We start from the raw sequence: 18,180 nt of genomic DNA on the forward strand, positions 1-18,180 counted from the left end.
GAGCGGTAAGATTATAATGAATAACTTTATTATAATAAATTTGAAAATATAAAGAAAATGGACAAATTCCTAAAAATCTCATTCACTGAAACTAATCAAGAAGAAATAGAAAACGTGAGTAGTCCTATAATCATTAAAGGAATTGAATTTTTTAAAAAATCTTCTAAGAAGGAAAAAGATCAAGATCAGATAATTTTTCAGACAAGTTCTACCAAATCTTCAAGGAACAAATAATTCCCATGATATGCAAAATATTGCAGAATATTAAAAAAAGAGATATTCCATAAACCATTCTACCAAACTAGTATAAGATAAATACTAATTCAGACAAAGACACTACTAAAAGGAAAATTACAGCTCAATATCTATCCTAAATATTGAAAAATCTTAAATATTAGCAAACTGAATTCAACAGTTTATAAAAAAAGATAATATATCATGACCAAGTTGAACTTGTCCCAAAAATGCAATAGTAGTTTAACGTCAGAAAAATCTATTAAATGTTTCTCACCAAAGAAAAATAAACCAAAGAAAAATAACATAATCATTTCAATCGATGCAGGAAAAAAAAGCTTTTGATAAAATATAACACCAAATTAGTATTTTAGCTAGGAAATGAAGGAAAGTTCCTTATTTCTGATCAAGAATATCTACTTACAGCAAACATCACAGGTTTTTTTTTTTTTTTTTTAATCTAGAAATGATTTTAAACTTACAGGAAAATGGTGTTAATAATAACAGAAGGCCAGGCACAGTAGCTCACACCTGTAATCCCAACACTTTGGGAGGCCAAGGCAGAAGGGATCACTTGAGGTCAGGAGTTCAAGACCAGTCTGGGCAACATAGCAAGTTCTCATCGCTACAAAAGATTTTAAAAATTAGCCAGGCATGGTGGTGCACACCTGTAGTCCTAGCTACTTGGGAGGTTCAGTTCATTCAAGGAGTTTGAAGCTGCAGTCAGCTATGGGCTGTGCCACTACACTCCAGCCTAGGTGACACAGCTAGACTATGTATTTTTTTTTTAATTTAAAATAAAGATAAATTATAAATAAATAAAAACAGAATACAGAACTATGTATTCTTTTCCCACATCCACCCACTGTTAACATTTTGCCCAATTTGCTTTATCATTTTGCTTGCTGTCTTACCTCCACATGTGTGTATGTGCATGTGCATGTATGATACACAGTATGAAATCAGTATGTCAAGTTACACTCCCATTTTTATTGCAGCACTATTCACAGTACCCAAGAGATGGAATCAACCTAAGTGTCCATCAACAGACAAATGGATAAATATGTGGTACATACATGCAATGGAGTACTATCAGCCATAAAAAAGAATAAGATTCTGTCATCTGCAACAACATGGATGGAACTGAAGGTCATTAGGTTAAATAAAATGTCAGACACAAAAAGACAAACATTGTATGTTCTCATTCATATGGAGAAGCTAAAAAAATTGATCTTATAGAAGTAGAGAGTAGAATAGTGGTTACTAGAGGCTGAGATGGTTAGAGGGAGACAGCCAAAGATTGGTTAGCAGTTACAAAATTATAGCAAGATAGGAGGAATAAGTGTTAGTTTTCTATAGCGCTTTAGGGGAACTATAATTTACAATTTATTGTATGTTTTCAAATAGCTAGAAGACGGGCTTTTGGATGTTCCCAACACACAAAAAAAAGATAAATGTTTGAAGCAATGGATATGCCAATTACCCTGACTTGATCAGTATACATTGTACACACATATCAAAATATCACATTGTACCCCATAAATATATACAACTATTGTATCAATTAAAAATTGTAATAAAAGCAAAAAAAAATTCTTTGTTTGAAGATAAATTGATATACTCTCTGTACTCAGTTGAAAAACAAAAAACAAAAAAGATTGAAGAGGCTACCTGTAGCTAGAACAGAAAGGAGAGAATTTGCCCCTACTAAGGAGTCAAAGTACTTATATTCCTATTCCAAGTCAGCCAATTAGATAACAACAAAACACCTAAAAGGCTTGTAACTTCTGTTTGGATTTTTAAAAATCATTAATAAAAGCTAAGTGAAAAAGTATTAAAAATTATTCCAAAACTTAAAAAGTAAAAAGAGTTTCCCAGCTAATCTTCTTTAAGTTCAATGTTTTTGCTATTTAAATAAGTAAGTTTATGACTGGATCACTAGTGTAATAAACCTTATTTAAGCAAGTGGAACTTCAGCCCAAAAAGTTTATGTAAAATCGTACGATTCTGGCACCACCTGGTGGCAGTATATTCCAAAAGCAGAGGGGGTGTGTGTGTGTGTGTGCATTTTTATTAATAACTAATTCACTCATTTATTACCAACTATTTAATAGGCATCTGCTAGGCGTAGTTCATATAAATCTTTAAATCTCTCTTGGAAGACAGGAAATAAAATAAAGTATAGTATCTAAAACAGGGTCCCTATCGCCAAGGAAAAAAAATCGTCAGTTAAATTATGACTGTCAGAATGTAATAAAAGAATCTGTTCTTGTTTAGAAGTTTCCTGAAAGTATTTATGCCCCTAGAACTTTCAAGCAAGAAGTCCTTAGGAGTGTATTGATAAACATAGTCTATCAAATCACCACATTGTAAGCAGTTTTCAAGGAAAATAACCAGTGGTTTTAAAATGTCCTCAAATTCCTGACACTTCTTCATTTAAAAGGTTGGCCAGGTGTAGTGGCTCACGCCTGTAATCCCAGCACTTTGGGAGGCCCAGGTGGGTGGATCACCTGAGGTCACGAGTTCGAGACCAGCTTGGACAACATGGTGAAACCCCATCTCTAGTAGAAATACAAATATTACCCAGGTGTGGTGATGCGTGCCTGCAATCCCAGCTACTCACTTGAACCTGGGAGGCAGAGGTTGCAACGAGCCAAGATTGTGCCACTGCACTCCAGCCTAGGCAACAGAGCAAGACTCTGTCTCAAAAAAAAAAAAAAAAAAAAAAAAGACGCTAATTTCCCTTTCCCTAAATGTAGGTTTGACTTAATGACTCACTTCTAATGACGAAAAGTGGCAGAGGTAGGGGCATGTAACTTCTAAAGCTAGGTTGCCAAAGATATCACCACTTCCATCTTGCCTTCTTTGAAACCACTCACCTGGGGGAAGTCAGCCATCATGTCATAAGACTCAAGAAGCCTGTGGAGAGCCTACCTGGGGAGGTACTGTGGCCTTCTGCCAACCACCAGCACCCGTTTTCCAGTCATGTAAATGGGCCCCCTCAGAAACAGATCCTACAGCCCCGACCAAGCTTCAGATGACCGCATCTCTCATCAACATTGCTAAGCTAAGCCACTCACAAAGAAACTAAGAAATAACCAATGTTTATTGTTTTAAGCCACTTAGTTTTTGGAATAATTTGTTATGCAACAGTATTAACTAATCCAATAACCTATCACTTCCTAGAAGACATTTTATCTATAACAGAAAGTAAAAATAGCTCACTCTAGTTTAATACTATAATTTTTCCATGTGTTAACAAAATTTCAAATTGTCCTTCCTAATTTATAAGGAGTGATCCTTTTTTAATTCCCCCAATTGTTTCACAATATTATTTCATAATATTTACTACCTTCTTTTTTCTGAGACAGGGTCTTGCTCTGTTACCCAGGCTGGAGTGCAGTGGTGTGACCATGGCTCACTCCTGCCTTGAACTCCCTGGCTCAAGGTCAGCCTCCTGAGTAGCTCGGACCATATGCATGCACCACCACATACGGCTAAATGGTTTTTTTTTTTTTTTTTTTTTGGTAAAGATGGGGTCTTGCGTTGTTGCTCAAAGTGCTGGGATTACAGGCATGATATAATCATATAGATATAATACATAATGTTATTTATGTGCATACATATTACATATGACATGCATGTATATATTACATGTATGTGACATATGTGTATATGTGTGTACATATAACATACATATATGTATGCAGGTATATATAACATATGTGTATGTATCATATATACAAAACACATATATAAACACACCCAGCAATATTTATCACTTCCTAAGTTAATTCAATGAAACAGCAACCTAAGTAGATTTTAATCAGTCAGCAAGGATTTTGTTTTTAACCCCTCTGTTTGCAGAGCAACCACACTAAGCACTGTGTGGAGAACCATATCCTTGAAGTACTTATAATTTAAATCAGATTACTGTTCAAGAAATAATTTATGTTTTTTAACTAAACTTTTTCCCTGGCTCTGAAGATTATAGGTCAATGGAAGAAGGTATGAAAAATTTTTCCTTTACCTCTGTGAGGGATCCACAAGCCACACCACCGTGCAGGGCTTCGTCCAAAGCAGAAAGGGTAGTAGATAAGAATGCTGGTGAGAAATCAGCAGACCTTTGTGCTTTTATCTCATAAGCCTGAACAAGAAAATGATTAAGTTTTTTTTCAACCTTTTATCTATTCAAAAACATAAACCAACTCTAATTTTCTAAATTTTAGCAACTTTAACCCTAATCCACCCTTTTCCCTTCTATTATTTATTTGTTCAACAAATATTTACTCTGTGCCAGGGTCTGTGCTAGATTATGGGGATATGACAAAACAGAGAGAGACGCTGCCCTCACAGTCTTATGAAGTCAACCAGAGACTATGAAATTAGGACTAGAAACCAGGCAATTACAACACAATTAATAAGAGATAATGTAATAGGGAAAGTATAACTGATATAGATTTTGGAAACAATGGAATTGCTGGATGTCTGTGCTAAAATCTGAAAGAGCTATTAGGTAAGCAAGGGAAATGTGACTATTCCTGCCAAAGAGGGCAGAATGTACAAAGAAAGGTCAAGAAGCAAGAGAGGAAACAGGGACTAACACAAACTGTAAAATATACAGTTCATTTAGAATGGCTAAAAGATGGAGTGTGGGTGCAGTACAGCAAGCAATGAGGCTAGATAAGTAAGCAGGGGCCTAACCATGAACAGCTCTGTTGAAGATGCAAAAAGGAGTGACGTGATCAAGTCATCATTTCAAACTCAGGTTCATTTGTGAAGAACAGTGTGAAGGAAGGTGTGGAAGGCTGAGAAATGACCCCCCACCCCCACCCCTGGATATCCAAATCAAATCTCCAGAACCTGTCTGTGAATATTACCTTATTTGCAAAATGGGTGTTTGCAGATTTGATTGTGAAAGACCTTGAGATGAAGGGATAATCATGGATTATCCAGATGGACCCTAAATACCCTCACTCATAAGAGAGAGGCAGAGGGAATTCAATACACACAGGAAAAGGTTATGTGAAGAGAGAAGCAGCCACAAGCCAAGGAATGCTAATGGCCACCAAAAGCTGAAAGAGGCAAGGAACTGATAATCCCCTAGAACCTCTGGAGAGAACGCAGCTCTGCCTACACCTTAATTTTGAACCTCTGAACTCCAAAACTGTAAGAGGATAAATTTCTGTTGTCTGAAGCCACCCAGGGTATGATTTGTATTAGAACTGCCACAGGAAACTAATACAACAAATTATAATTTCAAAGACATACTCAGATTAGTTTGTGAAGAACAGCTTGAAACTGGGAGATCTGTCAGGAAGACATTACAATCATTCCAAAGAAAAATAATGGTAGCTAGAAGAAGGTAATAGTAGTGGAGATAAAAACTTTTGGTACTAGCAACTTTATTGAAAGCCAGGTACACAGTACGACAGTACCCCTTATCCACGGTTTCACTTCCCATGTTTCAGTTGCCCATGGTCAACATTGATCTGAAAATATTAAATGGATAATTCCAGAAATAATTCATAAGTTTTAAATTGCACACAGCTCTGAGTAGCATGGTGAAATCTCACATGATCCCACTTGGATGTGAATCATCCCTCTGCCAAGTGTATACGCACTATAGACACTCCCTGCCTGTCAGTAGCCATCTCAGTTATCAGATCCAAAAAACGTAGTATATATATAGTTTGGTACTATCCAAATTTTCAAACATCCACTGAGGGTCTTGAAACATATTCCCTGCGAACAAGGGGAGAAACACTACTTATCTGAAGTTTTTCCGATATTATAAAATTCTGAAATTCTCCTTTTTTTTGTTCAAGACAGAGTCTCACTCTGTCACCCGGGCTGGAGTACAGTGATGCGATCTCAGCTCACTACAACCCCACTTCCTGGGTTCAAGCAATTCTCCTGCTTCAGCCTCCCAAGTAGCTGGGATTACAGGCGCCTGCCACCACAGCCAGCTAATTTTTTTATTTTTAGCAGAGACTGGGTTTTGCCATGTTGACCAGACTGGCCTCAAACTCCCACCCTCAAGTGGCCTGCCCACCTCGGCTTCCCAAAGTGCTGGAATTACAGGTGTGAGCCACTGCACCTGGCCCAAAATTTTCCTTTATTATCCTTGGTGTTTGTCCACAAGAAATTATACAAAGAATTCTGGTGATTTTATGTGTTGGTTTTGATCATTCTGATGTATTTAGAGCTACAAAAGTTAATACTCTATAAGGAAAATTGTTTTTTAAATTACTTTTATTAATATTCCGGGATATTAAAATTTTACCTGATTTTTAAAAGATGTTCATTTTCTAATGTTCCTTTTATTATTTTAAAGGCTTTTGACAACCTCCGTTTGTTAATGGTCTGCTGTACATTTCAGTTTAGCTTTGCCTGCTCCAGGGCACTGTCCAGTCGCTATGCTAGGATATGGAGCAAATAACATCAGCTCCTCTTAGATACTGCTGTGATTCAGGAATCATGAACAGTAAGGAAAAGGCAAGGATAGGCAGGTAAAGAGCATTTGTTGCACATCAGTAGATGTGCTGTATTAAGTACTTCACGTACATTATTTCATTTACACACAGGTATAATTATCTCCATTTCACAAAGGGTAAAAAAACTGAGACTGAGAGATTCGCCAGATATTACCACAAGGGGACAAACAAGAACCATTGCTGCTTTTTTCCTAATTAAAGAACATAACTTACCTAAAGCAAATTTGGAAAGAAGAAAAAAGTTAAAGAAAACAGAAGTCAGTAAAAAATTCCACAATCCTAAGATAACCATTATTAACAATATATGCCAAATACCTTTATAACGTTCATTTTTATAAAATTAGCATGTATACTATATACAATTTCGTAGTCTGCTTTTTTCACTAAGCATTTATGTCCTGGGCATTTCTCCTGTTATTACAAATTCTTGGCTGGTCATGGTTGCTCATGCCTGTAATCCCAGCACTTTGGGAGGCTAAAAGCAGGAGGATCACTTGAAGCTAGAATTTCAAGATCAGCCTGGGCATCATAGCAAGACCTCATCTCTATAAAAATAAATAAATAAAAATTTTTCAAAGATTTTAGTGCCTACATAATATTCCTTAACATAAATGTAATATAATTTATCTCCTTCCTTACTATTATTATTGTTTCCAATGTTTTGATATAAAAAATATTTCAGTAGGCATCCTTACATACACATTTTTGTCTATAATCTATCATCAGGCAATGTGGATGCATGTGAGGATACTTTCTCAAACATGCAAAGGCAGCCCAATCTGTCCAAATTAAAGTACTTCATTTGCAATTTTAAGTGTAATTTCTAGAATAATAGATTTGGTAAGTCAAAAAAATAATAATTGGCTGGGTGCGGTGGCTCACACCTGTAATCCCAGCACTTTGGGAGGCCAAGGTGGGTGGATCTCGGCCTGAGGTCCGGAGTTTGAGACCAGCCTGACCAACATGGAGAAACCCCATCTCTACTAAAAATACAAAAGAAAAAATTAGCTGGGCGTGGTAGCACATGCCTGTAATCCCAGTTACTTAGGAGGCTGAGGCAGAAGAATCGCTTGAACCCGGGAGGCGGAGGTTGCGGTGAGCCAAGATTGTGCCATTGCACTGCAGCCTGGGCAACAAGAGCAAAACTTCGTCTTAAAAAAAGAATAAAATTAACTAACAGAACAAAACTTCAGAGAAGTAGTATGTATATAAATGAGACAAAGACGAGTTTTGTGATATGACACTACCAGTTTTTCTTCTACTTTGGTGGCTGCTTCTTCTCAGACTCATTATCGTCTAATCTGACCTGTAACTGTTGGCATCACTCAGGTTTCAGGCTTAAGTACGCTTATCGTCTTACTGTATGCACTTTATAGGCAATCACTCATCCATTCCGATAGCTTCAACTATCATATTTACACCAATGACTCCCACGTGCATGCCTCGCCTTCAAGGTCCAGGTCCATATATTTAACTGCCTACTTCCCGTCTTCACAATATGTTTTATAAGCATCTTAAATCAGACAAGTACCGGACGGTGCGGTGGTTCATGCCTGTAATCACGGCACTTTGGGAGGCTGAGGCAGGTGGATCACCTGAGGTCACGAGTTCGAGACCAGCCTGGCCACCACGCTGAAACTTTGTCTCTACTAAAAATATAAAAAATTAACCGGGCATGGTGTTGGGTGCCTGTAATCCCAGCTACTGAGGAGGCTAAGGCAGGAGAATCGCTTGAACCTGGGAGCCTGAGCCGAGATCTTGCCATTGCACTCCAGCCTGGGCGACAAGAGCAAAACTTCATCTCAAAAAAAAAAAAAAAAAAAAAAAAAAACTTACACAAGTACTAAATTGAATGTATGATCCGCCTCCCTCAAACCTGCTCTTCTTCCAGTACTCCTGATCTCAGGAAATGGTACCACTCAGTTTCTCAAAGCAAAAGTCAGGGAATCATCTCTGACACTTTTCTGTACGTCACTACCATCTCAGCCAAACAATTACCAAATCCCATTAATATTCTCTCCTAGGCTGAGCACAGTGGCTCACATCTGTAATCCCAGCATATTGGGAGGCTGAGGCAGGTGGATTGCTTGAGGCCAGCAGTTCGAGACCCGCCTGGCCAACAGCAAAACCCCATCTCTACTAAAAATACAAAAATTAGCCATGTGTGATGGTGCATGTCTGTAGTCCCAGCTACTGAGGAGGCTTAGGCACAAGAATTGCCGGAACCAGAAGGCAGAGGTTGGAGTGAGCCGAGATTGCACCACTGCACTCCAGCCTGGACAACAGAGTGAGACTCTGTCTCAAAAACAAACAAAAAAAAATTATCCTTCCTAAATATCTCTCATATTAATCAACACTATAACCTCTGCATTAATAATACAAGTCACCATCACTTTTGGTCTGGAACACAGTAATAGGTACGTAACTAATCTTCATGAATATTTTCTTCCTCCTTTTCAATCACTTGTCCACATCCAAGACTGATCTTTTTAAAACACATATTACAGTATACCCTTCTTATGAGTTTCCATTGCTCTCAGAATGAAGTCCAAAATCCTTAACTTGGCGTGCAAAGCCCTAATAATCTGACTCCTGCTTACTTCTCTGGCTTCATCTCCTACCACTCTCTTCTTTGCTGTTATGTCCCACTCGTGCAAGCCCCATTCTCCTTCTCTTCCCAGGGCCTTTGCATCTGTTATAGCCAGTGTCCAATAACTCTTCCCTGCCCATCTCCCTTCCCAACTCCTTTGCCTATCTCTCACCTATTCATCTTCCATGTTTTAGCTAAAGTACTGCTTCCTTGGAAGGGCCCTCCTGACCCCCAAACTAAGTAGTGTCCCTTATTATAAAGTTTCAAAGCCCCTTATGCCTTTCCTTCATAGGATTTAGCACTATTATAATTAACTAATTATTTCTGAATTAATATTTTAATGTCTGGCTTCCCCCACTAGACTGTAAACTACAAAAGTGCTGGAACTGTATAAACTTGTTCACCATGACATCCCCAGTGCCTGACAAAGTACCTAATACATACTTGACATTCAGTAAATACAGGTCAAAAGAATAAATGATTGAATAAATGAGCAAAAAAATTTCCTGAAGAAATGAACTAAAACTAAGCCAATGGACGAATAACAGGCAAGCAGAGAGCCAAATTATGAATGAACTCCCATTGACAATTGCTACAAAGAAAATAAAATACCTAGCAATACAGCTAACAAGGGACATGAAGGACCTCTTCAAGGAGAACTACAAACCACTGCTCCAAGAAATCAGAGAGGACACAAACTAACAGAAAAACATTCCATGCTCATGGATCTCATGGATAGGAAGAATTAATATCATGAAAATGGCCATATTGCCCAAAGTAATTTATAGATTCAATGCTATTCCCATTAAACTACCATTGACATTCTTTGCAGAATTTTAAAAAACTATTTTAAAATTCACACAAAACCAAAAAGGAGCCTGTATAGCCAAGACAATCCGAAGCAAAAAGAATGAAGCTGCAGGCATCACGCTACCCAACTTCAAACTATACTACAAGGCTCTAGTAATCAAAACAGCTTGGTACTGATACAAAAACAGACACATAGACCAATGCAACAGAACAAAGAACTCAGAAATAAGACCACACACCTACAACCATCTGGTCTTCAACAAACCTGACAAAAACAAGCAATGGGGAAAGGATTCCCTATTTAACAAATGATGCTGGGAGAACCGGTTAGCCATATGCATGAAACTGAAACTGGACCCCTTCCTTACACTTTACACAAAAATTGACTCAAGATGGATTATAGACTTAAATGTAAAACCCAAAACTACAGAAAAAACCCAAAACCTAGAAGAAAATCTAAGCAATACCATTCAGAACATAGACACAAGTAAAGATTTCATGATGAAAATGCCAAAAGCAATTGGAACAAAAGCAAAATTGACAAATGGGATCTAATTAAACTAAAGAACTTCTGCATCGCAAAAGAAACTACCATGGTAGAAAATGGGAGAAAATTTTTTCAATCTATCCATTCTACAAAGATCTAATATTCAAACTCTACAAGGAACTTAAACAAATTTACAAGAAAAAACAAAAAACCCATTAAAAAGTGCACTAAGGACATGAACAGATACTTCTCAAAAGAAGACATTCATGCGGCCAACAAACATATAAAAAAAAAGCTCAACATCACTGATCATTAGAGAAATGCACAACAAAACCACAATGAGATACCATCTCACACCAATCAGAATGGCAATTACTAAAAAGTCAAGAAACAACAAATGCTGGCAAGCTTGCAGAGAAATAGGAATGCTTTTACACTGTTGGTGGGAGTGTAAATTAATTCAACCATCGTGGAAGACAGTGTGGCAATTCCTCAAAGACCTAGAGGCAGAAATACCATTTGACCCAGCAATGCCATTACTGGGTATATACACAAAGGAATATAAATCATTCTATTATAAATATACATGCACACACATGTTCATTGCAGCACTATTCACAATAGCAAAGACATGAAATCAACCCAAATGCCCATCAATGATAGACTGAATAAAGAAAATGTGATACACATACACAAAGGAATACTATGCAGCCATAAAAAGGAATGAGATTATGTCCTTTGCAGGGACATGGATGGAGCTGGAAGTCATCATTCTCAGCAAACTAACGCAGGAAAAGAAAACCAAACACTGTGTGTTCTCACTTATAAGCAGGAGTTGAACAATAAGAACACATGGACACATGGAAGGGAACAACACACACTGGGGCCTGTTGGAGGTTGTCGGGGAGAGGGAGAGCTTCAGGAAAAATAGCTAATGGATGCTGAACTTAATACCTAGGTGACAGGATGATTTGTACAGCAAACCACCATGGCACACGTTTACCTATGTAACAAACCTGCGCATCCTGCACATGTACCCCGGAACTTACAATAAAAGTTGGGGAAAAAAAAAAAAACTAAGCCAATGTTTAAGGCAGTGCTGAAATATAAGGAATGCTACAAGAATGAACATAAACCACAGGAGAAAGATGGCTTCTTGAACTGTATTTGGAATTGTATTAAGATGGCAGCTGAAGGTAGTGATGGAAGTAGAAATTAAAGTTGAATTTTGGGACCATGCTCTCTTATTTAATTATTAACTGGAAATATGCCATGGATATTGATCAATTAGAATGACAGATGACAAATTAAAGATTTTCTGGTGCTTTACAACCTTCAAAATAGTAACAAGTTAATTTGAATCTAGTCACAGAATCATTGCACAGTATTTTAACTTCTGTTTTCTCCCATAAAACAAAGAAAGCTGTTCAAAGCAATGAAATCAATGATAAAGCTAAGACTAATGCCAATTTCTAACTCCAATTCTGATTCTCCTTCTGACTACCCTGCCTTTAAAATATTTTCCTCAGATCACAAGCTAAATCTGAACAAAAGAAAATATTTGTTGTTCAGCCGGGCACGGTGGCTGATGCCTGTAATCCCAGCACTTGGGAAGGCTAAGGCGGGAGGATCACTTGAGCTCATAAGTTCAAGAACAGTCTAGGCTATGTGGCAAAACCACATCTCTACAAAAAACACAAAACTTAGTCGGGCACGATGGTGTGCACCTGTAGTCCCAGCCACTCAGGAGGCTGAGGTGGGAGGATGGCTTGAGCCCAGAAGGTGGAGGTTGCAGTGAGCCAAGATCACACCACTAGACTCCAGCCAAAGCAATAGAGCCAGACCTCATCTCAAAAAAAAAAAGAAAAAGAAAAAACAAAAAGAAAGAAAGAAAGAAAGAAAGAAAGAAAGAAAGAAAGAAAGAAAGAAAGAAAGAAAGAAAGAAAGAAAGAAAGAAAGAAAATATCTGGTGTTCAAATATCTGTTCATTGTTTTTAGAAGTTTCAAATGACACTAACATTCCTTCCTTCTCCCCTTCTTCAGAGAATTGTACTTCATTGTTCAGTGTTCAGTAAATTTCAATATAAGGTAGTGAGGTAAGTAACTTACAGTCCACATAAATAAATACATTTGCAAAACACTGAACAGAATTTTAGGAAACTCTTACTGTGGGAAAACAAGATATTTCTATCATGTTTCAAATCTATAATTTGAAAAGCTAAGCTACAGTCATGACACAAAAAGTCTGAAAAAATGTACAATTTGATGAGGGCTTTTGTAAAAGACTTCAAATTTTCTTAAGAGTAAAGGATAAATTTTTAATTACCTCTTATTCAATCAATAAGCAAGTATAAGTACAATTATGTGTACTTTATGATCCAGAGCAAGTGATGATGGTAAAGGTCAGTATATCAAAGAAAGGGGCATTCTAAAATTAAGATTATAATTTAACTACGAGGCCCTCAAATACTACCTAATCAATCAGAGAAAGATGACCTTTGGAACTACAGCTATTGGCTACAGAAAAAAAGTAAAAACTTTCTGTTGCTCCCTAATTCCCTTATTTGGAAACTGTCTCCCATGAGTTTATAAACTACATAAATTTTTCACATATAGGCCAGGCACAGTGGCTCACGCCTGTAATCCCAGCACTTTGGGAGGCCGAGGTGAGCAGATCACTTGAGGTCAGAAGTTTGAGACCAGCCTGGCCAACAAGGTGAAAACCCATCTCTACTATTAGCTGGCAGGGTAGTACCGTGCCTGTAATCTCAGCTACTCAGAAGGCTGAGGCAGGAGAATCACTTGAACCCAGAAAGCAGAGGCTGGAGAGAGCCGAGATTGTGCAACTGCACTCCAGCCTGGGCAACAGAGTGTCTCAAAAAAGAAAAAAATATTTGCTTCACATGTGTTTTCCTTAGAGAACTAACTTCTATGGTAGAAAACTTAATATTTTTGAGGTACTCATCTCTATTTCTGCATGTGCCTCATCCTTAAAAAAGCATGTTTAATGAGATGAGGAATCATTCATAATCAAATCATAATAAAATATAAATATACCGTTTGCATCTTTGGGGCACAGGCCCTGCTGACCATACATAGAAGTTCATGGACACCTCGATAACTCAGACCAGTCATCTTCATAAGCTCCAGTGGGGAAAGACATAAAAAGTCCTAAAGAAACATAAAGAGAGTATTTTAAACATATATGTGTAACAAAGATATTAGAGTTAAAAGGAAACCTTCAATTGATACTGCTTATGTAGACAAAAGTATAATTTATTGCAGATCAAAGATTTATACATTCATTATAGTAAGATAAAACCTTAAATCTAGCCAGACACAGTGGTGTGTGCCTGTAATCCCAGCTACCTGGGAGTTGAGGCTGGAGGATTGCTTAAGTCCAGGAGTTCAAGACCACCTAGGGCAACATGAGAACCTAGTCTCAAAAACAACAAAGAACAAAAACAACCAACCAAAACCTTTAAATCTTATTTACCCTGCTAAGGAGAATTTGCTTCACTACCTTGCTTAAAAATGCAAGATCTGCTCTATATATTTCGCATACTCCATCAATAAGAAAATGGTCTATTAATTTCTTTTGCTTTTAAGAGAAATTATGTATTTTGAATAGTATCTCCTCATTTCAGTCCTATTTCTCATGTAACTACAAATAAATAGCAAAGCTGTTACTTCACCTTATGCCATGACCACTCTCCCCTCAAAATGCAAAAATACTAAATTTGGGTAAATGAAATCGCAATTGGAAATGCACCCAAGGAAGCTTGATATTTACAATTAGCCTATGGAAAAGCACCATCATTTATCTTTTTTATTTTGTAAGCCTACATTTTCATATTTCAAGTTTAAGAAGTATTAAGGTATAAAGTTAACTTGTGCATAAAACTTCTCAATAAAAATTTTAAATAAAATTTACCTGACAGGTAAGGATCTGATGTCTACTCAGACGGTCACACAGCTCTTGTGATAAACCCACTCGTTTTAGTTTCTTGCTACCCATGCCTCCAGATCCAGCAAAGAAAAGAAGAACCATGAAAAAAAAATAGAATATAACATAAGTAATAGTGAATAGGCTATCCAAAACAAAATTAAAAATTCCTCAAGTTTCTCCATATGCAAAATGAAACATACTGTGTTAAAAATATTACTGATAAAGGAATGCTATAGAATCTTTTTAAATGTTTTAAATATGAGAGACAATTTTTTATCAAACAGGCACACAGAAAAACAAGGCAACCTCAAATATAATTTCACACAATTATTCGATATTTACTACATGAATATAGTACCACTTCACATTTGTAGAGCACCTTAAAATGTTCAATGCATGTATAAATTTTATTTGGATATGGCTAATTTTTGTATTTTTTGTAGAGACAAGGTCGCCACCATGCCCGCCCAATTTTTGTAGAGACAGGGTTTTGCCATGTTGTCCAAGCTGGTCTCGAACTCCTGGGCTCAAGTGATCCTCCCATGCTGACCTCCTAAAGTGCTGAGATTACAGGCATAAGCGAACGGGCCTGGCCCAAAATGTTCTATATTAACACTAGCTGCTTATATTCTCACATGCAGTTAAATTTCACTATTGTACCTTGCTAGGGGTAAATGAGGCTCATGAAAGATTTATCTTCAGAGAATTAAAAAAGAATTACTGTGAGTCTCTTAATTCATACAAAGGAGAAGCTGTATATCTCATTGAGATGGTAGATACACATTTTTCAGTTCTTTCCAGAGGAAAGGAATAAATCCAAGGAATAAAGCAACATAGTTATCAGAAAAGAAGTAACATTTTGGAATGAAAATATATGACTGAGAATGTACATGTACTGAGAATGTACATGTTTGTTTATTTCCAATACCATGGCCCAAATTTCTATTTAACACCTAAATTATCTAAATCAGATTGAATCAATCTCTATCTCTCTCTTTCTCACACACACACACACACACACACACACAAAATACATACACACACACTTCTCACAAACACAAAATACATCCTCCTCATTTCTCTCTATGGGAATTTGTTAGCATTGACTTGTTTCCCCCAATAGAAAACCAAGTGATACCTGCTATAACATTGCCTAGTGTCTTTTCAGATAAGGTAGTTTCAGGTAATCACACCATTTAGACTGATCAATTCAATTTAAAAAAAAAAGGAAAGAAAGAAAAGAACTATGGGCCACACAAGGAGGCTCATGCCTATAATCCCAGCACTTTGGGAGGACAAGACAGGCAAATTGCTTGAGCCCAGGAGTTTGAGACCAGCCTGGGCGACATAGAGAGAACTTGTCTCTACAAAAAATACAAAAATTAGCTGGGCGTTGTGCCGCACAACTGTAGTAGTCCTAGCTACTCAGGAGGCTGAGATGAGAGGACCATCTGAGCCCAGGAGGTCGAGGCTGCTTTGATCACGCCACTGCACTGTAGCCTGGGGAACAGACTGAGACCCTATCAAAAACAAAAGACAAACAAACAAACAAAAAGCTATAAATTCTAAACTACAGGGACTTTAACAACAACCAATTCTGCTATCTCTGCCTTAATAGGGCCACTCCCATCGCTTGCCTGGACTATTGCATATTGTTTCTGGCCACTCCATTCATTTGTTCCTTAATTGGCTCCTTCCACAGGCATTTAAATACACACCCTGCTGAGCTCTGGGGTACAAGAATAATTTAAGCATATCACCTCCCCTTTGAATACTCATAGTTAAGAGATGAAAAGAGAGGTACACACAAATAACTACAGTCATGCAGTAAGTATCGCAATTGCTATTTAAAAGTGCTACCGGAGCAGACAGGAAGAAGCCCCAAATTCGCCTGCAAAAGTCATATCAGTGTCACAATCCTGCCCTGAGTAGCTTCCTAAAAAGACACTATCCTTTAACACTTCCCATGGGATTGGTAGACCACCGGATATATTCCTAACTTCTTAGGATCACATAGAAAAACATCAAAAATTGGTCCCTCACTTCCTTCTCACTCATACATCACATTGCAAGGTTCAGTTCCTGTCCTTCCTGGCAGTTACTTCACCTCTCAGTGTCTTAATTTCCTTAAAACCGTTGTTTTACAGTCATATGAATTTACCACGGCATATGACTGTAGTGGAGCTTAAAGCACTCGGGGAGTGCCTGGCATATAGTACTTAAGGTCAGCAATCATCATAATGACTCTCACATGATCTGCCCTCCAGTCATATGGTATGTGTATTGGTAGGTCACGCAATTGTCATCCTGTCTCCCTGACTTCCCTCCACAAAACCTTCCCCAGGATCAAGTCTTTTCCTCTCCAAAGTTCTCATCAACTTCGTACATTATCTATTCGATAATCTTATCAAAGTATTATTATGGTTTGCGAGTTTCCTCCACCGGAGCACGTAAATTCCTGCGGTGTATGTGTGCGTGAACGCACGTATGTGTGTTGCACTTGAGGGGAGACGGTCAACCCTGGAGAATGAACCCTGTCCTCCTCATCACCAAGAAAAGAAAATTCTTCATGTTAGATGTTCAACGACAACTGTTGAGGAACAATATTAGCTAATATTTATTGAGTCCTTTTTATGTGCCACACTGTTCCAAAGGCTTCGGATATTTTACCTTACTTTACAGGATACCGAGGCACCGAGTTGAGAAACTTGGGCAAAGTTAAACAGCCGACAATTGGTGTGAAGCTCGCATTCGAATCCAGGGACCGGACTCCAGATTCCACGGTCTCCAACACCACCTGAAGTGGGACAGTCCCTCAACTTCCCCTAATGACAGGCTACCTGAAGCGGGAAGGGGCTGGGGAGGAAGATGGGCATCAACAGGCGGAAACATCACCCGGAATCCCCTAAAAAGAGCTTTTTCCAACAATGAGCAGCTTCCAAGCATTCCCCACCAAAAGAAGGCCCGAAGCCGCCCCCACCCCCGGAATTCACGGCGGGGTTCTTAGTGAAGATCCCGACAGTCTTAAGGGGGCGTGACCAGCACCCAAGAGAAAATCTCCGCTCCCCCAGTATCGACACCCACGGGCCTAGGGAAGGAGCAGGAAATAATGAGCGAACCTCACTTCCCCACAACGGCACCCCACATGAAACTTTCCAGTACCGGGTCTGCAGCATCCAACTTTCAAGTTTCCCCACCCTTCACAGTTTCCCCGCGGAAAGCGCCGCAAAGCAACAACCGAAGTACTGATTGGGTCGTCATCCTGGCTATTGTATCCAATCAGAGGCCGGCAGAGGCCCAGGTTGGGTCCGCGGCTTGCTGGGAATTGTAGTTAATACTGTGATCAGCCTAACAGATCGAATCTGAAGCAGTTCCTCAAAATAGTGATTATCAAAATCTGTTGGCGGACCATCACCAAAGAGAATGTGAGGCAAGGGAACACCCTGTTTGGAAATTTTTCTTTTTTTTTCTTTGCCAGACGGGGTCTCGCTCTGTCTCCCAGGCTGGAGAGCAGTGGCCGGATCTCCGCTCACTGCAAGCTCCGCCTCCTGGGTTCGCGCCATTCTCCTGCCTCAACCTCCCGAGTAGCTGGGACTACAGGCGCCCGCCACCA

General features: G+C 38.4%; 1 protein-coding gene across 18 annotated transcripts in view; it reads right to left on the reverse strand.

Annotated features, from left to right (window-relative positions):
• The window catches only part of LOC105472874 (RAD51 paralog B), an 861,624-nt gene extending 843,652 nt beyond the window's left edge, over positions 1-17,972 (reverse strand). For 7 of the 18 annotated variants that reach the window (XR_011625798.1, XR_011625797.1, XR_981891.3 and 4 more), the window contains exons 1-5: positions 17,687-17,948; positions 17,238-17,423; positions 14,553-14,638; positions 13,676-13,789; positions 4,265-4,381 (exon numbers count right to left, since the gene is read on the reverse strand). Coding sequence is in view for 9 of the 18 variants with exons in the window: in XM_011726439.3 (XP_011724741.1) it covers positions 4,265-4,381; positions 13,676-13,789; positions 14,553-14,636 (315 nt within the window). In the remaining 9 variants the exon portion in view is untranslated. Of the gene's footprint in view, positions 1-4,264; positions 4,382-13,675; positions 13,790-14,552; positions 14,639-16,610; positions 17,216-17,237; positions 17,424-17,686 lie in introns of those variants that run through there. The other 11 variants (XR_981892.3, XR_011625799.1, XM_011726436.3 and 8 more) reach the window with 9 other exon arrangements.
• Between the last annotated feature and the right edge of the window lie 208 nt (positions 17,973-18,180).

This window comes from Macaca nemestrina, chromosome 7 (genome assembly GCF_043159975.1).
Source record: "Macaca nemestrina isolate mMacNem1 chromosome 7, mMacNem.hap1, whole genome shotgun sequence".
Taxonomy (NCBI): Eukaryota; Metazoa; Chordata; class Mammalia; order Primates; family Cercopithecidae; genus Macaca; species Macaca nemestrina.